The sequence below is a fragment of the Plectrocnemia conspersa genome, unplaced genomic scaffold, assembly GCF_051122295.1.
Source record: "Plectrocnemia conspersa isolate PC_06_02 unplaced genomic scaffold, ASM5112229v1 ptg000010l, whole genome shotgun sequence".
Classification (NCBI taxonomy): Eukaryota; Metazoa; Arthropoda; class Insecta; order Trichoptera; family Polycentropodidae; genus Plectrocnemia; species Plectrocnemia conspersa.
The window spans coordinates 31058737-31083218 of NW_028277174.1; the positions used below are offsets into that span (position 1 = coordinate 31058737).

The window sequence follows — 24482 nt, forward strand, 5'->3', positions numbered from 1 at the left end:
TGTCTTTTTCCCTGGGAGATGAGTCGGCTTAGTTTGTATTTTGGACTTGATTTAATGAAAATAATTAAACTATAATTAATTTTAGAACTTTCATAATGTTAGGTTTGGGTTTGAACAGCAAATTGACGTTTTGCAACTATCAAATTGAGTTTTAAAGACATTTTAGAACAGCATATAATTTCACTAACGCCAATCAGGTAAATTATATTTTCGCTAGTAGAAATGTATATCTACTGGTAAAAGTGTATTTGGACTTCACTAGTGGAAATATAATTTCACTGAAAAATTTATACATCTTATGTAAATAAATAATGATAAGTGTGTAAATGTATTTATAACTACATATGAAAAAGATGAAATCATATAATTTGACTAAAATAATACATTTACCGGTGAAAATGTATTTCGATATGATTACACTGAAATAACAATATTCCGGATAAATTTAAGACGTTTTTTTAGATTTTCTTTGAGGGATAACCCAAAAATTTCTGGCTTAGAATCAGGGGTATTGCATTGCAGAACATGCATTATAAAAATCTCTAAAACAACCTATTTTTGAGATGTGACGGTCTTCTTTTGAACCGACGATATAGTCACGAAAACATTTGAACTTGTATTCAGAACAGTGTACATAATGTACTTTTATTTATATTTTAATATAAAAGTTTTATTATCTCACCTGACGATGTGCGGAAATTAAAAAGCTCTGTTACTCATACACTCTTAACGAAAATAATAAACACATGACAGATTACAATGGACATCAATCATCAAATTTAATGGTTTCTATGCTAGCAACAAGTATTTAAAAAAATTATTACAGCAAAACAGTGCCTTATCACTAAACCAACACATTGTAGATCATTTCAGTGTCGCATATAAGATAATAAAATACTGCCCTATTCAATCAGTTGCCGCTCAGTTCTTACAGAGAGAGGTTGATTTATATTAATTAATTAATATATTTTATATATTAAACATGAGTATACCGGCTCCCCTCGTGTCTCTGTTTGATCACATTGACAAAAATAAGACGAAGTTCATCGAGCTTCTTCGAGAGGCGGTCAAAATCAAGTCGGTATCGGCCGATGCATCTCTCAGAGGAGAATGCCAACGGATGGTGACATGGACTGCCGAAAAATTGAGAGCTCTCGGCGCTACGATCGAGCTGAGAGACGTCGGTAAGCATGTCATTGACGGAGTGGAGCTTCCGTTGCCTAATGTGATTATCGGATATCTTGGAAAAGTATGTATCAGTCCATTAAAAAGCAGATCATCCTAATTATCACATTAAATATATTACTTATTATATTAGGATATTAAGAAGAAGACTGTATGTGTCTACGGTCATTTGGATGTTCAACCTGCTAATGTATCCGACGGCTGGAACACTGATCCTTTCGATTTGATCGAAAAGGATGGAAAACTCTTCGGAAGAGGATCGACCGATGATAAAGGACCGGTTCTGTGTTGGTTGAATGCTATTGAGGGTTATCAGAAGCTTAACATTGACGTAAGTAATGATTTTATTTGCCTCAAAGATGAATTACCTCGATTTTATATTTAGTTTTGATAACTTTTGATCATATATCAGAATGTTTATGGATCTATTACTGAAAGATTTATTTATCTTTTAATCTTGTAATGAAAAAATAGTGTGCTATCAACATTGTTTTTCAAGCACTTTAGTTTATCTCTTACTAGTTTCGCCTAAAATTATCTGATTATATTAAGCTTCAATAGTATCTTATTATTCAATCTAATTTGAATGTTTTCTAAATTGATTTTAAACTTGTATTCGCTTTCTCGGTAGCTTAATAAAACGATTATTATTTTTCAGATTCCAGTGAACCTCAAATTTGTATTCGAAGCTATGGAAGAATCCGGCTCTGAAGGTCTCGACGAATTGGTCATGAACGAACTCAAGCCGGAAGGTTTCTTCAAAGACATGGATTACGTTTGCATATCAGACAATTATTGGCTTGGCACAACAAAGCCCTGCATCACTTATGGCCTCCGAGGAATAAGTTATTTCTTCGTTGAGCTAGAATGCGCCAGCCAAGACTTGCACAGTGGAGTCATGGGCGGCACGGTACATGAAGGTAATTACATAAGGATAGTATGAAACAGTTAATTCGTCTTCTTCTTATCATTATTTTATTTAAAAGCGATGCCCGATTTGATTTATTTGCTCAACACTCTCATTGATAAGGATGGTAAGATTTTGGTGACTGATATATACAACGATGTGGCTCCTGTTTTCGCTGGCGAAGAGGAAATGTATGATAAGATTGAATTCGACACCGAAGAATACAGGTAAATTTTTATTCAACCGTATAAAGGCAAGGCTTGCGAGATTTGATGTTAAACTTTATTTATAGGAAATCTTTAGGCGCAAGTGGTCTCGCACACAAAGGAGACAAAAGGCAGTTACTCATGTACAGGTGGAGATATCCATCTCTATCTATCCACGGAATTCAAGGTTTTATATTTTTACATAAATCATTCTTAGACAGCGTTCTTTTATCAGATTGTATTTTTTATATTTTATTTTAGGTGCTGTATGGGAACCTGGTACCAAGACTGTTATCCCCGGAAAAGTCATTGGAAAGTTCTCCGTTCGTATCGTTCCAAATCAAGATCCAACCAAAATCGGTGAATTGGTAGTCAATTACTTGAACTTGAAGGTAATATATAATAATATTAATTATTTAAATTGGATGCGAATGAGTTTTATAACTTATATACGAGTTCTTAAATTGTGGATTATATTGACATACAGTAAAATCCAGTAAATATAATTTGACTGTTACATATACATCGTTAGCATACAATAGCATGAAACATTTAACTATAAAAGCCTTTCCTAAAAATGATTTATTAAATAAATATTTATTTTGAAATACAGTGGGCCGAAAGAGAATCACCAAATCGCATGAAAGCTTACATGGTTCATGGCGGTAAGCCATGGACTTCTGATCCAAAACACGAACACTATGTAGCCGCTTCAAAGGCCGTAAAGCACGTCTTCAATGTAGAACCAGATTTGTGCCGCGAAGGTGTAACCATTCCAGTGGCCCTTACTCTCCAAGATGCATCCGAAAAGAACGTTTTGTTACTCCCGATCGGAGCTGGTGATGATATGGCGCATTCTCAAAACGAAAAGATCAACGTGAAGAACTACATCGACGGCGTAAGTTACTTCAACTATTTATTATATTTTAATTACTATTACTAATATATAAATATATTTTCAGGCAAAACTCCTAGGAGCTTATATATATGAAGTTAGTCAATTGAAAGGAGAATAATAATGAGTCAAACTTATCATATTAATTGAAAATTATTAAGAGCAATCTACTGAAGCTCTTGAAACCTATTTTTATACATTTATATTTCAATTGTGTAAAATAATCAATAACACATCATAATTGAAAAATTTTGTTATCATTATAAGCCAAACCTTCCATGACCATTATTTTATATTAAACATTCAAAAATGAATTTGTATTTTAATTAAATCGGTTCAAACAAAACAATGTTAGTTAAGTGTAAGAAATTTATTACTGAAAACAATTCAATAAAATCCTTATTGATATTTACAGTATAAAAGTATGTTATGTATATATATTTACATCATATTCAGGTTTAAATTAATAAGTCATACACACTAAGTATCATAAATCAATTCAATACTATTGAAACATTCGTGATATATCTACGTATATCGAGACAAAACTTTCTAACGCCTAATTTCACAAATAATATCACTGCATCACTTAATATTATTAAGGCTGACTAATGTCAAATTTACGTAGTATTAATAGCATATATTTCAAATTGTAATAATAAAGCAATAAATAAAAAAATATCTTCGGAAAAGACTCGATCATTATGATAATTGTTTTTTTTTGGTATTTTCAAATATTTTTATTTTAAAAAATTGCTAAGGACTAATTATTGTTTGTCATCTTGTTGAACGTCTTTCGGATCACGGAACACTCCCATGAAGGTGATTGTTTTTGTTGGTTTGTCGTATAAGAAATAGACGAAAGGATGATTGCAGATGAACTTGGGTTGCTCGACGGGTCGAGAAGATCTGAAACTAAAGACGGCAGTTGCCGCAGCAGCAACAGTTCCTAGAAAAATAATATAATATTAGTAAAGAAGTCATGCTATGTCTATTTATATCTCACAAAAAACTCGCTAATGTAATATTATTATTACAGAACGTTCTGCTATGAATTTTTCGAAATAATATGTAAGTAGGTACTTTGATATATTTAACAATAAAGTCCAGTATTACCAATATTGACATTTTTATTATTTTAATTAATTGACCGTAAAAATAATATGACAAATAGCAAAACCAAAGCATTCAAATACCCCTGAAATTATTTTTACGATATATTAACACTCATTAATTATAAAAAAAAATATTTTTGAAAATACGGGTGACATCTTTTTTTCTTTTGAAACAATAAATCTAGGACAACATAGTCTTTGATCCACTGCTTCTAGATGCCTCCTAAATTTTTATACCAAGGACCAGAGCACCACTCGCCAATTTATTCCAATAAAATATATTATTCATTATATTTTATCAGTTACGATTATCCGAAAGGAGTGCATAGAAAATTTTAAATCTGTTTGTCAAAATGCGACAAACTTTTATTTTATAAAACAGATTTCCATGATATATTTATATTATTTTAATTTAATTATTTCATATTTAATATTTATTTTAGAATATATCAATTGTCTTTATTTTCGAAAGATTTATCTCTCATATACTCATTTATGCCGTCGCCGTCGCAGTGGTCCCCACTGTCCCACGCGTCTCCACTCTGATGGCGCAAACACGATTTTATTGCTATTGATGTGGATTTTTGACTTCTATGAAATGATAATTGTTTTTGCCCCCTCCTATTGACCAAAATTCGGTCTGAATACACTTTGACCAATGCTCACATATCACAAGTCCTTAATAATATTGGTAAGGATAGCTATCATATTTGTAAAACATGGTGTCATATTCAAGTGCTGACAAACTATTGAGCAATATGCGAGATGCGACGTCTGTCTATAATACTTCTTCCACTTATTTCCCCCCTGAGAGTTAGTTTAGTTTGTATTCTGGATTTGACCTAATGAAAATTCTAAAACTGTTTAGGTTGAGTTGGGTTTGATTAATTCGTGTAAGCTAGGTTTGGGTTTGAACAGCAAATGGACGTTTCGCAACTATTATATCGAGATTTACAGACATTTTAGAGCAGCATATATTATAATTTCACTGGCGCTAATCAGTTAAATTAAGTTTTCGCTAGTAGAAATATATATCTACTGGTGAAAATGTATTTGTAATTCACGAGTGAAAATATAAATACACTAACATTTATACATCGCATGTAAATAAATAATGGTTTATACTACTACTACTATCTACTTTTTAGATGTTCCTTGAAGGAAAACCCGAGAATATCTGATTTAGAATCAGAGACGTTATTTAAGTTTTTTCTAGGGGGGGGGATGTACGCCAGTCGGGGGTCGTTTTTTTTAATATTTTGTTTTCACCATGATTCATAGTATTTTATTAAATTACATACATTATCCTAGCCTAGTAAATGCCCTACCTGTTCCTTCCCTCAAATGACGTCCCTGAATCAACTAATGAATAAGCGAATTTGTATGAACACATCTAATCGATTCTAGATATGCTAGCGATCATTTGTAGGCTATAAATTGTTTATGCGATCGATTAACGCGGCGATAAACTGCTAGCGATTAATTGATGGCGGTGAATTGCAGGCGATAAATTTTCCTAGACTTACCAATTTTAGTGATGGATAGCGAAATTTAAAATATATATCCTTCAAAAAATAAATTACTCAGAAACAATACAATTGACGAACCCTGTTCACGCTCAGGAACATGTAGGCATTAACATTATTTAGATACAAACCAATAGGATTGATTCAAAAATGTAATTGGTATAAAATAGTCCTTAAACAATTGTCAATGTATATAAGAAATATGGTTTTTCAATTTTATCTATTACTCCAGTGTAACTGTGTAAATTACACTGTGTCCAGTGTAATTTTGGTATATAAAACAGGTTTGTAATTTTTCAATCTTCTCGTCTATCAATCAATTTTTTTTAAGTTTTATCCTCCATAAAAATGGCATGAAATAATGTCTTTGGAAAAATTTTCTGAAGATAAAAAATTATTATTACCGGAAGAAAATAGTGAATTTTATACAAAAACAAATATTGATAGTAGTGTTTTTAATGATTGTTCAAAACCACAGCTAATGAGCAACCATTTGTGATTCCGTAGTCAAATCTGCAATCGCATAAATGTTACTTCATGGAAAGCCTCATGATTTTTTCCGATTATTCAAAGCAATCGCAATTAAATCTAACTGATATGCTGTACAAGTGCTGGAAGGCATGGTTCCAGGATCATTTCCTCGGTTACACTCTTGGTCATCTACCAACAAGAATGAAATGATGAAATTTTTTGGTTTTGTCATAGGACTTGGCAAACTTCCCAGTATCTATTTATATTGAAGCACAGATATTGCGTTTAGACAAACATTTTCCAAAACTGTAATGAACCAAAATATGTTTAAGATTTTACTATTCACAGATAGTTGGATTGCCGATCACTATGATCATTTAGCAAAAGTGCAAAACTATTATTGATAGATTCAATGAAAATTATAAAAAAAACATTACAGTACTAAGAAGCACGTCTGTGTTGACGAAAGCTAAATTCCTTTCCAAGAAAGAATCTCTTTTCGTTAATACATAAAATCGAAGAGACAGATAAATTATTTTTCTTATTCGTAATGTTTTATTTTATATTTTTATTAGGTTTTTCTAATTCTTATTGTTTTATTAATATTTTTATGTAATTATGTTTCTATACGTACAAAAATATAAAAAAATATACATTTTTCAGGTTTTTTTTAGTTCGTCGTCAATCCAAAAAATAGTTTACCTATTTACTTGATCCAAATTAGCTTTGATATTCTTCACATTTATAAACTTCATATTTCATTACATAGCTAATATGAAAAATCTTATATTTATTATATTACATGTTTTTCTTAAATAATTAAATTTTACATAAAATATTTTGCTGTGTATTTGATTCAAAGGCGCCGTGTCGATCATATTAAATTTTAAAACTCAAGTGTTTCGGTGACCACCGGTGCTCAGGGTGGTTTTTCTGACCAATTAACAAAATTTTTTAATATAAATATCGTAATTTCATTCAATTAAATAAATGAAAAAAATTTTTAGACTGTAAATTTATATAATTTCTACTGCAAATTTTGCCAAAATAGTTAAAAAAGATAATATAAATTTAAGATATCAACTGAATTGTGAAATTTTGTAGAAGAATAGATTTTCATCTAAAGTAGGGACTAATTTAATTTTAACTAAGCATGTATTATCTTTATGTAAGCAATGTTATTATTCATTAGTGTAATGTTTCTTAAGAAATTTTTATGTAAATAAATATAATTGTTTGTAGTTTATGTTATAACTTAAAAACGGCACGCGTCCACAATTACGTAGATAAATTATATTATAAATAATCAAAGTATTTTTACGTTATATTCAAGTCGGCCAAAACGAAGCTGAATTGGCTAATATTTTATTTCCCAGTTCCTTGGCATATAGCCGTTTACCTGGTTATCGATATTTGTTCCTTCCTTCCTTTCTTCATTTTACTTCCCCTTGATTTTATTAGGGAAGGAAAAACGAAGCTATATCGGCAAGTATAGCTTGAAAAGGATCGCGATTATTTAATGCCGCTCTCCACATTGACTCAGCCGACATTTCTTCCTCGTTGATCATCGAATCCGATCGTTCCAATCGCCACACGCACACCTCTTGTAAGTATGTTTTCCACTTGACAAGCGTTTTGCGATTTATACCCAACTCATGTTTACACCATTTCAAACTTGTCTTTTCACGAGACCAAAAGTAAATAAACAACACTAGATTTTTAAATGAAATTTTCGAATTTTCAAGCCATGTCCCTTTTCGTACCCTTACGGAAATTCTACAGGATTGTTCATGACATCGCCATGAGGGCGATCTCAAACTACGAAATGAAATTTTCATCTCGTGTCCGTTCGTACACATTTTCACTTTCGGTATAATGTTATAAGTCTGCAAGAATTCAATTGCCGTTTCATCATTATGCACTGTCAGAAATAAACTTTTAAGATTGGTAGCCATCTACCCGCACGTCAAACATACGTCAAGGAGGCGCGTCTTAAAATAATCATTTGGCCCTAACGGCTACGAAAGCGGCCAACAACGTTTCGACTGCACAAATTTGCGTTTAGGGGCAAACCAACAGCAGAGAGTTTTTACAATTAGTTTTTGAGCAGCAAAATATTTTTGTTGAAAATTGAAAAAATTTTGTAAAAAATTTTTTTCCGAAAAATTGTGTCTGCCAAATTCTTGTCCGAAATAAACACTGAACGTAATGAGTCGATAATATATTAAAGATTAGCTAGACTTTAGTTTCACCCCGCATCCAATTAAATTAGCAAATTTACATAAATATTTTTTTTTTAAATAAGGAGTTATTTTAAACCACAATAGTTTCGCTTATGAAGGGTACCCAAAAGACGTGCTCTTGTTGTCTTGGGTTGTATAATAATCGGCAGGGGTTATTGGTTCATAAATAAGTCTATTTAAACAGAATCGAAGAGAACGATCGACTTGGACCAGCAAAGATACTACATCGAAACCGACCGGCTGCTACAACCCTTTTAAATCAACCTGAACTCTTTTGTTTGCAATTGAAAGATGATTTTCAAATCAAATATCGAGGGGCCAATATGGCAAACTAATGTTTTCCATGGAATATTACTACAACTAGGGATTCCAATCCCGGGATTCCGGGATCCGGAATCCCGGGATCCCGAACGATTTTCAATACCCGATGAGTCCCGGGACTATAAAACATAATCCCGAATTTTTTGGATTGATTGATTTATCAAGCATAATCGAATTATTATTGACAAAACTTGCGCGAGTTGCACGTGTCATCTGTGAATCTTTGAGGCTGTGAGTCTGAACGTGCTTTTTCAGCAGCAGGCTGCTTAGGAACCAAAATCAGATCAAGGCTAAATGATGAAACGCTTGATGCTTTGATGTTACTTCGCGAGTCTTATTCAAAATACTGTTTTCCATTAATTGTGTCTATGAATGTACATATGTACATACATTGTCAAAAGTTAATTTTTTATCTTCTCAAATAAATATATAAGACCCTAATTTTTTTATTTTTATTATTTTATTTTCTATTTTAAGCCCAAGACTAAAATTATACGTACTTTATACATTGTACGTTATAAAAAACAGATGTAAAAATACATTGTATTAATCATTTTAAATTATTTTTATCGATAAAATAACATGAAAATTATCCCGGGACTGGTCCCGGGATCCCGGGATCGACTAATTGTAATACCGAAATCCCGGGATCAAAATTTTGGCCCGGGATTGGAATCCCTAACTACAACACATTATGAAACAGTTTATGGATCAAATTGTATATTGAAAATTTTCAAAAACAAATTCAACTACATATGTATTATATCTTAAAAACCAATGATGTAGCTGAAATTGTGTAATTTTACATGATAATTGAGTTATGTTGATTTTGTATAAAATTTTTGTTATTTGCCAAGAAATTTGCTCTGTAAAAATTTCATATCGCTAGTTTTTAGTGAGACTGATCAATTTAAAAATATACCTTGCTCGTCGATTCTAATCTTAGCCTTATGAGTGGCATCGCTGAAATGAGGTCCAACTTCTCCAGTCAACGTACTAAAATCGGCATCAGCATCAAAAACAGAATCAGCTCCCATCAACTCAAACACCTAAATAATATAAATAAAATAATAATAATAAAACACTTGTAAATATAATAAATTATTTAACTTACATATTTCAATGGCAGACTCTTCTCTAGCGTAAACTTGGGGAATTCCACTTCGACTGACCTCATATATAAACTATCTTCGTCCACGACTTCAGCGAGAGTCTTCGGCGACAATCTTGTCAATACTTTATCAATACCTATGCGAAAACAAAAATATTAATAAGGAAAAAGAAACAAAAACTATTAATATTTAATTTTGAAACAACCTTGCTGATCGGCGAATGGCGGTAATAGAACATACATGCTAACGTTGTCTCCTTTGTAAGGCATTTCCAAAATATGGGCCCCCAGCTCTTCAGACATTCCTAAAAAAAATACATAAATCAGAAAAATATATTTCACAAAGTAGCGTTTTCGATACGACGCTTACCATAATTAAATCTTCCTTTTTGCTTCATCATAGTGACCATTGTCTGCTTTTCAGGCGACACGTAAAACACAGCTTTGCTTGTTCTATCAGGATCGAAACGAGAAGTCCAAACGCCTTTGAAATATGCAGCGTTCACCAAAACCATTTTGGTAGAAGGATCGATACCGTCGGGTGGGATCAAATCTTTGATATTATTCTTTGTGACATTCATCACCCATTGATTTATGTAATCGCGCGACAGCACCGATTGATTCCTGAAATCCTAAATTTATAAATCCATTAACAATTGCAACGTATTCATATTCAACCGTACCAAATCCATCTAATATCTTACAAGCTTTTCCATCTCTTCTTGGAACAATTCAAACATGCACTCTTTAACCGGAAGCAATTTATCTACATATATTCTATTGGCTGATCTGAATTCATAGCTCTCCGGCGGTGTCAATTCGTTCAAGAACTTCTCTAGCTTGTACGATTTCATCAAACCGACCTTGCTCTGAAAGATTATGTTAAAAAATTGTTATTGCTCTCTTCACGGAATGTTTAAGAGTAAAGGTTATTTATTATATGTTTACCTGTTCTGGATTGAGATTCAATGCCGTCTTCAAACTCCTCTCGGTGTGATTTCCAGCGGCAAAGTATCCCAACAATAGAGCGTGATAAATGGAGAACGGCGAGAAGAATACATTTTCTTGAGGCTGAGCCTGGTTAACGGCGTTGAAAACGTTCAATGTGAATGTCAACTGTCCGTTGTATAATACGTCGCGCGTATCGGACTGGGGAATCTCTCCGTCGTTGTCGCTCAAACATTGTGAATAGACTCCCTGGATGGTAAGTAACGCCAAGGTGGCCACGTGTAGTAACATGGTGTTCTGAAAAAATAAAATTTAATATAAATATTATTTAATAACATATTAAAAAAAGTATTATTTTAAATATTTATGAACTGCTATTGTATTGTTATTTTATATACATGATGATGCTAATAATGTTGTATTTTATACAGTATATACATATGTAATATGTATGTATCAGTGGCGTACCGTCCATACATGCGGTAGATTCAAAACGTCAACAGCATGTACGGTTGATGACTCGTGTTTATAGTCGATCAACCGTGCATGCGAGTTGACGTTTTTAATCTACCGCATGTATGGACGGCACGCCACTGATATGTATGAATATAACAAACAAAAAATGAGTTCCATATTACATTAACTGGTGTATATTAGCATTTTATAGAGCAATTACAACTTACTTATGTGTACTGAAAAAAATAAAAAACCCCGAAAAATAATAACTATCCAATTAGTAGAAATTTAGAAAACAGTTTTGTTTATATAAACGGAAAATGATGAAAATTACAAAGAGTTATTAACCCACTATTTGCCAAAATCAGATATATTGACTTTTACTACTTCGTCGAAAATTGCCTAATCCCCATTGAAATAATAATCGGATATATTTTTAATGTTTTGTATGGTATTTACTTCAGATGTAAATAACATTTTTTTCATACTCATATGATTCCAAAAGTCTTGGCAACTACAGGATTAGAAATTGAGAATGTGTTGAATATTTATATCATATGTATTATATATGTTTCTTGCTATTTTGTGTTGAAAAACGATGAATTTACCGAAATAAAAAAAATGTATAACTACAATTGTGATCAATCGCATCTGCCTTTTCCTAATTTCTATGATGATGGTTAATTAACTTTAAAAGTCACACTAATGCTCTATGTAATAATATGTGCGATGCAATAATAAAAATTCAAACGTATCCATTCTTTCTTATATAGAAAGCAAATAGTAATCTTGCTATGTTACTGTTATTGTTACAAAATAATTAACCAGCGCGATCAGTGGTGAAAGCTATTGTTTATAAATGTAAGGTCGTGTGTATAAATCTCATGCATCATGTCTGTGAACTTCATCGTTAAGAAGTAATGTTAAAGATCATATGAGTTTTACGATTGCCTGGATCTTACAGAACACTTGAAAATAATATAAAAAAGTGGGAGGCTTATTTTTTTTCCATGATTTTATGAATCATAGCCCGAGGCTTCATGGGAAACCATCACGGCTATTCCATTGAATGGTGTAACCAGCGAAGACGCTGTGCAATGTAAATCTTTTGAATAATTCAGCCATCCATACCATCACAGGATATCCCAATAAGTGGAGAAGCTAGCGAACAAGTAATTCGGTGAAGGTGAATTTATAAAAGAATGTCTGTATTATGTCACAAGCATAATGTGTCACAAACGGAAAACAGACTATGAGATGTTCATGTTGTTGTTCGATAGATCAAAATAATAGCAAATGATATTAAAACAAGTTTAATTAAGAGGTGTACTAAATTAAAACCATTTTCTTTAGATGAAAGCACAGATGCATTCAACACAAATATTTTCATTAAAAACGATTTAATTTAAATGAGATTTATGATTAAGTAAAAATTCATGATTTTTTTATGTGTCCATTCTTTTGGCCATTTATACTGAATATCATTAATATCTATATTATTTTATCATCACAAATCTGTAAGTTATCTGGTGCATTATTCACATCAGCATCTATAGAATGAGCAAATATAGTGAATGCTAGGTCATTTCTGTTTAAATCGATCAACTTTGTTTCAAAATGCTCTCTTAGTGTCTTCAGTTCATTTCCATAAAGAGCACATGTAATATTTTTATGAGATGATAAATTAAAAAAATGGTAACAATTTTTAGCTTTAATCTGACTTTCAAATAATATTAATTTATTAAAAAAACTTTGATATGTCCATACAACTGATGCACTAATTGTCTTTCTTTTTTTAATTTTACGTTTAATTTGTTGAAGTATTCCATGATATTTATAAGAAATGTTAAATCGTATATCCACTGATCATTTTTAAATTCCTAGATTGTCTTTTCCTTAATTTCCATCAAGTCTGCAATATCTTTCCTCCAATCATAAAATCGTTTAAACATATCGTCTCTACTTAACCACTTTACTTCACTACAATATGAAACATCATATTCTGAAAACTGATCTGCTAAATACTAAAATAAATTGGAGGTGATTAAGTGCACGCGACTTAATAAAGTTTATATAACATTGGAAAATTTTATTGACCTTCCACACAGAATTTATTGGTGGATTATGCAGTGAAAAGTTGTTATTTTTCTATATGGATCTGTAAATGTCTTGCATTTTTATAAATTAGTCCTAAAAATTCCTTTTGACCATCTGTACTCCATCTGTGCATATGCCACATAATAAACGTCAGTTCAAGTCAAATTTCTCAATGACTGTATTTCCAGTTTCATATATCTCTTCTCCAGTGAAGATTTCTTAATTGATTAAGTGCCAATAATTTTTCCAAGACATTGAAGTCTATCTCAACTCCTCGAATAAATATCGCCAATTCCTACTTTTATCTAATGCAATTGAAAATATCTTTAATTTATTACACCTTTCTTTCAAAGTTGTTTTAACTATCATCTTTATTCGTCTGACAACAGTACGTCTTGTTGTTAAAGTATTTTTTTCTTTTCAAGACATATTATAGTTGCAACATCAAGCAAAAACTATTTTATAAATTCATATACACCAAATTTTAAGCGATTTTTTCAAAATTATGTCGGAAATTTTTGTTTGTTTAAAAATATCTGAGGTAATCTTTTTTTAGCACCCGCCAGCATCCCTAAGTGAATAAAAATTTCCAACCGCCAGTACAGCGCCGCTTGTGCTTATGTTACACCGAATCGATGAAATCGCTAATTGCGTGAAATAGGCAAAAAATTGCCCAATTCGTGAAAAGTGCAAGCTCTCTGCTTCTTTCACAAATTAGGTAAATTATCTGTCGAATGCGTGAATTGGGGAAAAAATGTTTTGCTAAAAAAAAGTCACCTCGGACTGCAATATTTTTCCAAAAATCAAAAAACGTTTCAACATATGTTTAGGCTTTTTTAGCCCCCGCCCGTTTTTAGAACAAAAATGTCCGACGGCCATTACGGCGCTTATGTTACACCGAATCTGTGAAATCGCTTATTGCGTGAAATAAGTAAAAAACTGTCCAAATTATGAAAAGGGCAAGCCAGCTGCTTTATTCATGAATTAGGCAAATTATCTGCCAAATGCATGCATTAAGCCAATGAGATAGTAGCGCTCCGGTAGTGTTTTTTGGAACTGAGCCAAATGTCATTTTTGACAGTTGCGAAACGTCACAGTTATTGAAGGGTCCAATTTTTTTGCTCCTGTAAATGATATGAATAGTATTGCCGTTAAAAGTAATGGTCTGTGTACTTTTTTATCCGGTCGTGTAACCGATGTCGGGAGATTGGCAGATATATTTTAATTTAATAAAATAATTATTAATTATAACAAGCTTTTTATGTATCAGAAAAGTGAACACCCCATGAATAACTCTGCAACGAATCATGGGGTATTCACTATTCTGACTAACGCTCGCTCGCTACCGCTCGCGAGTACTTAAATAGTATGCAATTTATTTTTAAATAATCAAATAACATTTGGTTACGAAGAACACCAACGGAGCGCTACTATCAGACCTAACATGTTTAACAGTTACACCATAAAAATTGACCATACACCCACTATATAAATCGTGAAAATTACTGTTAACAAAATTTGTATGTCGTCATATTTATGGTTCAACACTTTTTTGGTCTTTTAAATGAAAATTTATTTTTATATAATCAAATGACATTTGGTCTAGTTACGAAAAACAACACCAGAGCACTACTATCTACTTTGCTCAATGCACAAAATAATCAAAACAATTTCTGCCCCATTCACGCATTCGGAAGATAATTTTCCTAATTCGTGAAAGTAGTAACGGGTTTGCGCTTTTCATGAATTTGACAAACTTAAATAGCAACAAATTGCTCTCCTATTCAGAGTTAATGGCACCACACATCCGCGGGCCTGATCCGGCCCGCGGGCCGGAGGTTGCCCACATGTGCAATAGATCATGCGGATCTGATGTATGCCTCGCTAAAGATCTCTTTGTTATTAAGGCTCGTTGATCCAATGATCCCATAGTACACGATATTATTATGTATATTCAGCATTCACAAAAAAAACAATTGATTAGATCTTGATATCCATTTTTACTCATGACTTAAAAATTAATAAAGTATATCTAGCAAACGACTACTAAATAACTTAAATGGCATAACATTTCTAGAGCTTTGTAAACATCTCTAGTGTGTAATTATAATAAAAATATAAATATGGTATATTGTTGTCACTAGAACTTCACCCGCAACGCGGCGTCACATTTCGCGACATTTTTAGCACATGTGTGTAAAAAGTCACATGGAAACTTTCTAATATCCGTCCACTAAATACCTGAGTTATGGATTCTCCGGCTACGGACTTCCTCCGTCTTATGAGGCCTGAGGCGGCAAGTGTCGCCTCTGTGGACATCCGCGAACGAATGACGATAGCACCGAAGAAAGAACAACGTTGAGACAGACCGAGCCGGATGTACTCGCGACAGGTTATTCCGATGTCTTGGAGAAAACAAGGGCGATGCAATCTGACTCCGATGACTCAATGACACCTTCCAAGGCAGATCTCGCAATTTTTCATGGATTGGCCCACGCACGGAATACAAATTTGGGCAACGGGGAACGCCGAATTCGAACGAGAAGCGGTTTCACATTAAAAAAGTTACTTAAACCAAAAGCTTGTTTGATTTTTTAAAAGCAATGTTGCCAAGTAGAAAACTATAAACATGTATTTTTAAGCAAAACCTTATTTTAATATAAAGTCTTACAACAACTGATTAATTTTCTGCAAAGTTCACAAGGGAAGGTTTTTTTAGTATACAACGTTTTAAGAACGCGTTTGAAAAAGTCCAAAATTAGATAATATTGAACATGTTAAATTCTACAGAAATAAACGACATGGATCTCCGAATTATTGCAAGTCAATACTGGTAATTAAAAGCGAGAATTATATTATCTAAATACAGTCAGGAATGAGGCAAGTTCTTATTTTATCCCTTATATTTTGTAACATCTATTTAGAAAATATGTTTGACGAAGCACTGCTGAACATACACAAAATCTCTGGTGCGTAGACGAATAGATCGCTATATATGAAACGTTTAAAAGCCTAAACTTCATCTAAATAAAATATTTAAAAAAATAGTTTTTTGCTTCAAAACAAGCGATGTATCAGTTCGATCGAACCCCCATACGAGCCATTTTGAGACTTTCAGAAGAGTTGACGCTCTAAATGTTAACGGAATAGGAGAGCGAAAAAAACAATTATCCCTTCTCAGAAGCCAAACCCACTGCTACGCCACCGACACGATTTTATTGCTTTTGACGTGAACTTTTGCCTATTGTATTTAAATAAACTACATTTCAATTCTTGAGCCCCTTTTCGAACTGTTGTAAATCATATTTATCGAAATTATTAACATAAGTGCATAAGACTAGTCAATCCCGCTTAGTCATTGTTATATTATGATTGAACCATTATTCATATAGGTACATATTATGGTTATGGAAAATACTAACTGCACAAATATGTTTTAAGCTCGTAAAAAACTCATTATCCGATTTTACGCTTTGCGAGAATTGAAGTTTAGTCACTGGAAAATAAGTTGAAAGCCATAAAACCGTAATGAAGTTCTACTATATCGAGTCATTTTTAAGGTTTCGTAATCTTTTGGGCACATCCTTCTCGGATCCGGTTCTGGGTATTCCGAACAAGGAAGTGCAATTTTGCAAAACTGTGCTGAGAAGACCGCCCAAAAACGAAGCTTTTTAGGTCAACGATAAAACTGTATTAATAAGCAGTAAAAAATAATAAAACAACACGTTTGACGTGTCATCAAAACATTGGTAATTATGTTTACCTTTGTTGTAAAATTCTCAGAACAAAACAGATAATATTGAAATATTAAAAAAATATATTTTTTATATCATACAACCTTTAGGTTTAGATGTAGTAACATCACAAATATTTATGTTTTAAGTTTTAATGGTAATTTATTAGTCACTTTTGAAACTCGTTATATTTTTTATGTATTTTTAAAGCGTCCATTTGTCATGTTCGTTGTTGCTATTGATGAGCCATTTCCTAGTATTCTTTTCAAGCTTAAGTAGTATGGAAAAAGTCGTGAGAAAAATTATGTATTTATGTACGTTTGTCAGTTATTGTATTCTAGTAAATCAATAAGTTTTTTTTAACAATGTAATTTACGTAAAACTTTAGAGATTATAAGTGTAAAGTAAAACTTACGTCCGTAAATCAAAATAAGAAATTCAAAATTCCTATTAATTTTATTATATAAATGACATTTAAATATAATGTTGCCATATTAAAAAAACATGATTTCATAATTGACAATCATAATTTCATAGTCTTTGTAATATTCGTAACAAAAACAAAAAGGCGAACTCAGAAACAAATTGCAGTGGAAATTTTAGAAAAAAATATTATTTATTGCATATTGAGAGGTTTGCCAAGAGGGGGCGGAAGGGGACAAATTCCTGAGGGCCGTTCTCAATAGCAAGAATATATTTATAAAAAAGTAAAAACCGGCCTCAAATAATGAGGAGCGGAACATTGCCTTCAAAAGCACCCACTTTCTATGTAGTACATTCAAAATAAACATTATTATTTAAAGGGACAGATTGTAGTTTTTTGACGCGGCTCCACTTCTGTTAAAATTCGTTTGCAAATTATTGTTGGCTTTATTGCTTTTTGAACGTGGGAAGCTGAAAAAGTGAATTTAACAAATTTGTGCAACACGGCCAAAAATTATAATGTCTATATCAAACATGGACACTTTTAAATAAATAAAAAATAACAGACAAATAAAAATATGTTTTTAGCATATTGCATACTGATTTTTTTTCTTTTAGCCCTAATCGTGTCACTAACTTCTTGCATCACTTAACTTCTCAGTTATAATGTATACTTTTATATTTGCGTAATTCGAAATTTTCTATTGCATTTCGAACTTTAGAATTATACGTTGATATCGTATGTATTTAGATCCTGACGTAATGCGGGAGTTAATTTTTATGTTGACGATACGTGATTTAATGTTTATTTTTGCATCACGCAATCTCGTTCATATGAACATGCCTATTATTGCGAAATTTTCCCAGTCGTAAAAATGAATCACAATTACCATATTGAGGAACGAATCGTATGCAAATATTTTTTACATTGCTCAACACATCGCAGATGCATTTTTTTAAATTTACTATAATTTAAAAATCATAATAAGAAATTGTAATATTTACACAGGTGAAAAATACGATAAACAATTTTTCAATCAATCAAACTTACTTTAAAATAGTCTAAAGCACAACTTAATAATAGTCAGGATTCGGGAAGTTCTATATATGCTGGTCTTTAAATAAAGCTTGAATTGGAGAAAGGCAAATTTAGGACCAATAGCATAATTGTTTAGCACCATGTTACATACCTTGGTTAAAGCGTAACCCACAGATGGCCAATAATGTTAAATTTACATAAAACAATGTTATTCGGTGGCCATGTTTATTTTTTCTAGGCGTTTGTCTAAAACATTATAAATACAAGATTAAAAAATGTTTTATTTTGTGGTAATTTATGATCTGCTTATTCATTGGTATTCCTATATTACAATTTAAATCGTGCGGTATAGTTATAGTTTTTTAGAGGGCCATTGACACTCTTATTTATTCACATTTTAAAATAATTTATGAAGCAACTCGAAATTATGAATACTTATATTAAAGAAAGTTGGAAGTTATAACTAATTTGTGAGTCTGTTGCTAGCTATTTTATGCCGTGGTTTTAAGTATGAGCGGCATACATTATGATTTCAATTTTTTTAGTGGAATAATAATAAGTCTGTATATCACTTAAAATTATGTGACATATAATTAGATCGCCTAGATTTGATAATGAATTTTTGAAACGCGGATAACGCTAATTGAATTTTCCTACTTGCATCACAGTAACATATCTAGACAACGGAAATAAATGTGACATAAAAAACAAAGCCATCAGATTCAATAAATATTTCTAGAAGAGTAGCTGTATACACAAAAAAATTCGTATGCGAAACAAGTGCAGAAAAATATTTTTTAACCCTTTAAACGCCAGCGACTTTTTAATGAGTCACCTGTTATTTCTCTTCACGCATCAGTAACTCTTTCTAAAAATAAATATTAAATACTTGGTTTACTGATAAATGCAGCTAGTACAATAATCTTTAATAATAATAAAAATGTTTAAAAAAATAATCAACAAGTGACTCACCGGTGAGTCGCTAGCGTTTAATGCAAGAGTGCATTTTTTATAAATCCAATAACTAAGTAGAACAAAATGTATTTACGTAATCAAATAAGCACATTAAAACTGTTTATATGTTAAATGTATAGCATTTTCCATTAATGCAGCATTACTTATATTAATTGGTTTCTGAAACGATGGGGAAATGTGTGTGTTCTATTTAATTATAAACCAACTGCAAAATAAAAAGACATGATAAATAGGAGGAATATAAATTAATTTTAATATCTGATGAGTTTAAACGTATAAGAAAAAATAATGAATGTTTTATTCGTTTGCATGTCAGATAATTCAAAAATATTTTTTTATAATATATTTTTTATTTAATAATATTTATTTATTGTAAATCATTGTTATGCGTTACAACTAGGTAAACACAATGAACAACTAATAAATAAGTAACGAGAAATTAGATATTTATTTTAATAAATATAAATTATTAATATAGCTTATTAATATAAATTATTAATTATGCGACACAAACAATTATTTTTGAAACGCAATCGCGTACGACGTAAAAGCCCGCCGACGTATATAAAGCCAGATAACGCTAAGTAAATTTTCCAACTCGCATCACAATAACCTACAATTAATATATGTCACTATGCACGACCTAGCTCGATTTTATTTTAATTAATCGTCTGTAAGATTAAGAAAATCGAGATATACCTATTCTGTGATAGTCGATTGGAATTATAATTATACAATAATCACTAATTCCAATCTCCCAGACGCGATAGAAATTGCAAAATACTAGGTTTCATATTTTGTATAAATACCATAATCTCAATATTTTTCATTAAATAATATAATAAATATTGCATTTTATATAAGATTTGCATTTAAGATTTTTTATTAATATGCAAATTTTAAAAATCTATTATTTTTGTGTTGTGAGTCTTCTTCAAAGCCGACTATGTTGACTTTTAAAAAATCGGCCATTGCCATTTTACCACCTGGACTAACTAAATTAAAATAGTGACAAGGAAAGTGCTAAAATAATAATATATCTCAATTAAATTTGTCAGTAAAGTAGCTCAAGGTGAATTTATGCTGTTTCAATAGTATGCTAATGATTCGATGAGCGTTTTTTATTTATATAGATTATCACATGAAAACCGTTAAAAACTTACATTAAATCAATTAAATAGTACAACAATTGTTATGTATTCATTCATGGACATGTAACGAGCGGAATTCCCACGATTTTATCTTAAAAAGTATGTTTTCAGATTTTCCACAAACTATATTACACCTGTTTTATTTCCAATATTTATAAATACATATTATAAGATGGCCAGGTTTCTGAAATTAAAATGATGAAAAGTAAGAAAATATTACTATTGGCTAAGGAACTAATAAAAGATGGTATTACTTTTTATTTTATAAATATAATTATTTTATCTCCAGATGTTTTTTAACAAACCGATTAACGATATCTCTTTCCGCTCATCGCACCATTTTCACCTGTTGGTAATTTTAATAATCACACAAGCAATTAATTCATCGCTTAAAATGTCTAATTGTCGTTATCATAATTGGTAAATAGAGGAAGTTAGATAGTATTTTATCATCGAAAAACCATGCAAAATATACGACTTAATTGCCAATGTGACAAACTATAGTAAATAAACGTTTTCGATTCATTAAACTTATTAATTGTTTTTCGGGTAATTCATAGAATAATACAATACATTGAGAGTTGATGCGTGTATTAATATAAACTGTCTGATTTTATAAAGAAAACAATAGTGTGCTCTTCTTTTATAATCGATTAGACTGAACTGTCATGATGTTCACCGGTGCCTGGCATACAAGTATTGCATTGCGCCATTGTGTACACCGGTGCCCAGCAAAATTTGCCTACGGAAAATATCTGTACTATCGGTCACTCCATGGTGAGATTCAACACCAAATGTACCCGATTTGCCACTTTTTAGTCGAATGCATACCATACGAACCAAGAAAAAACAAATCTCCACAAACTATGTATTAAAAACTATTTTTTTGTAATAGCGCAGGCCGGTTTTTACAAAATTTTGTTTGGCAGTTAGCAGAATAGATTACAACTTATTAAATTTAAATGTTTATTACAAATATTTTACTACCAAAAAATATTAGATTGTGGCGAATGACGAGTGGCCTAATAAATGTGTATTTAAGTGTTGCCAGTATAAATAAATTGGGAATCAACGGTTTTTTCACTCTATGACTGGCAATTTAAGTCGCGACGCCATCCACCATGTAGAAGGATAAACAAATAATAAATGTAAATTGTAGTGTCACATGTCCCACAAGATAATACATATACAGTAACGTGCTAATGATTTTGATATAATAATTGGTTGGACTTTTTGGAACTTTTTATTATTACTTTATTTTGCTCATGTCGGTAAAAATATTTATTAAAATTACAATATCGAATAATCGTTATTATTGTTTTTTCATCAATTAGGTTATCGATAAGACAAAATTTACAATCAAAGACAGATCAACGACTATTTAAAAAATGTTAAAATGGGTGCAATAAATCGGGCTCAGAGTAAAAATAATAACCTTTGAAAAAAACGCAATTGGTCAAAAAATTGGACTGTTTTGTATTGAGGAAAACTGACTTTTCTTAATCCAAATGATAATTGCACTACAGTCGTCGTTGAAGTCGCGAAAGATACTGCGAAAAATGTCTTAAGGCAACCGTGCGAGATCTAGAGTCAATTGATATGGTGGTGCTACTTATATTTCGAAATGGAGGGTATTCACTTTTTAGACAAAACAGTAAAGACGGTCAATTATAAAACAGTAAAAAACAAGGAATTGTGTACGGAGGTGTGAATTTGTCTAAAGTATTCTTAGAACAATCCGAAAAAACAAAAATGTAGCAGATTTCCTAAATGGAATAAAGACACATTCGTGCATTAAGAAATAAATAATAATATTAAGTATTTTTTTAATATTTTTTATTTATGTTTATATTATTTATTATATGTATGTTTAGTTTAAATTTGCTTAGTCTAAAAATAGCTATATTAGCTAAATAAAAGAATAATAATAAATAATATACGAAATAGAATGATTTCGAATGTGATTTTTTTCTACGCTACTGTATACTATTTTTATATTTCCTTAGTTGATTTTACTATTATTTAATAATATGCAATATCAAATTACTAGGGTAGATATTATAGCTCATTTTTGACAAAAATATAAATTATCATGTAGAAATAATTTGTTCAATTTCAATACTGTCTGATTTTAAAGATACAACAATATTATTAAATTATGCTTTTCCATTTTGTTCGCATCATCGGATTAATCACAAGAGTTATAATAAACATGTATTTGGATTTAATTATATTTTCCATTGATAATAAATAAGAACGTTTTCAATTTATCCTAATTTTATATACTCTCCTTTGATTTGTTAGTGTGTGATTCTAAAATATCTAATAACAATTTCGTTACAGAATATATCGGAAATGCATTACACCTAATTATTTTATCAATGAAATTTCTATTAGGAATTTGAGTCATCACCTCTCTCGTTTAATGAGGAGAAATTATTATTTTCCTTAGTGAAAACTTATGTATATTTATACGAAATGTATATTATAGTTACGGAAGTATTATTTCGTAACATGCCATGTTATTTTTCCGCTAGTCTAACCTTCTATCAGTTAACGTGATGCGAATTAATAAAACAATTTTCGGGTTTTCTGCTCAAGAAGTTATAAAATAATTAATTTTATTTATTAATATTGTTACAATAGTTATTGTAACAAGCTACTAGTATAACATGCATGAATGAACTCTATTAACTATTGTGATTAAATAAAAAGAAATTGTATTTTACTGCCGTCTCAATTATTGGCCATATTGAACACGCTTTCGTCGTGTGATTCACCGAAATTATACGCACATATGAAAGGCAAAACGTAACGCCAGGTGAAAGCTGACGAAAACAACAGTTATACGTACGCTTGGTCCTTGTGTGATGTTTGCTCGTCCAAAAGCTGTGAGGTCACTTATTACGACTGATTAAGTATTCACGTGGCGTTGAAAATACTCGCGGCATATAATATATTGTACAATATATAAATAATAATAAAACACAAAAGTTTGGCGATTCTACGCGAAGACGATCGACCCAAAAGAGCAACGGTTGTAAACTGACGTTTCGTTGAGAGCAACCGTAACGTATGTACGAACTCAGGTATAGCGTGTTTATAAAGTTGCTTTGCCGAGCGATAAAATATCCCCTCCCATCACTTTTTATATAACATAGCTGTGCCTCCCAACTACGCCCAGGGCAACCCAGGCAACGCATATCAAAATTCACATTTGAAACACAACTTGAAATTATAATTCGACACGTAATAACTAACAAATATTAGCAACGCCGTCTATGTAAAAGCCTAACAGCCTATCAGTTGTTTTGTTATGACGTCATGAACGTTAGGCCAAGAGAGAGACGTACATTCGCGTACAGTGTACGCATGTTTTTTCTCTCTAATATCGATTTACGACAGGAACGTCATTTTAGATTCTTTCAGGGAGGGGATTCTTTCGTTTTTTAATATTTCGATTTCATTAAGGTGGCATTTCATTAAATGATATGCATTTTTATGGCCAAATTCAAGGGGTCCCTGATTAGAATCCACGTCAAAACCAATAAAATCGTGCCATCGTCTTCACAATGAGAGCGCTCGGTTATCTATCGTTCATAATAAGACTTTTAATAACAATATTACGACTTACAATGTGAGAAGCAAATGAAGCATATGAAGGAGAGCGCAAAAAACA

General features: G+C 31.4%; 2 protein-coding genes across 4 annotated transcripts; one reads left to right on the plus strand and one right to left on the minus strand.

The window, feature by feature from the left end:
- Positions 1–912: 912 nt before the first annotated feature.
- LOC148231355 (cytosolic non-specific dipeptidase-like) lies at positions 913–4144 on the plus strand. Its single transcript, XM_088195241.1, has 8 exons — positions 913–1249; positions 1319–1516; positions 1844–2105; positions 2172–2319; positions 2385–2485; positions 2560–2690; positions 2912–3196; positions 3261–4144. Exons 1-8 carry the CDS (start codon positions 983–985, stop codon positions 3312–3314), a joined length of 1446 nt encoding a protein of 481 aa, XP_088051367.1. The 5' UTR covers positions 913–982; the 3' UTR covers positions 3315–4144.
- On the minus strand, positions 3549–23850 carry LOC148231356 (serine protease inhibitor 88Ea-like). 3 transcript variants are annotated; one of them, XM_088195247.1, is made up of 8 exons: positions 23658–23850; positions 10929–11225; positions 10685–10849; positions 10351–10612; positions 10187–10285; positions 9984–10117; positions 9792–9918; positions 3549–4142 (listed from the first exon to the last, which is right to left on the minus strand). In XM_088195247.1, the coding sequence occupies exons 2-8, from the start codon at positions 11217–11219 to the stop codon at positions 3961–3963; spliced, it is 1260 nt and encodes a 419-aa protein (XP_088051373.1). In that variant the 5' UTR covers positions 11220–11225; positions 23658–23850; the 3' UTR covers positions 3549–3960. The 3 variants fall into 3 exon arrangements, with proteins under 3 accessions (XP_088051373.1, XP_088051374.1, XP_088051372.1); XM_088195248.1 differs by lacking the exon at positions 23658–23850 and adding an exon at positions 22220–22357 and having other exon boundaries at positions 10929–11302; XM_088195246.1 differs by lacking the exon at positions 23658–23850 and adding an exon at positions 15723–15812.
- Positions 23851–24482: the final 632 nt, after the last annotated feature.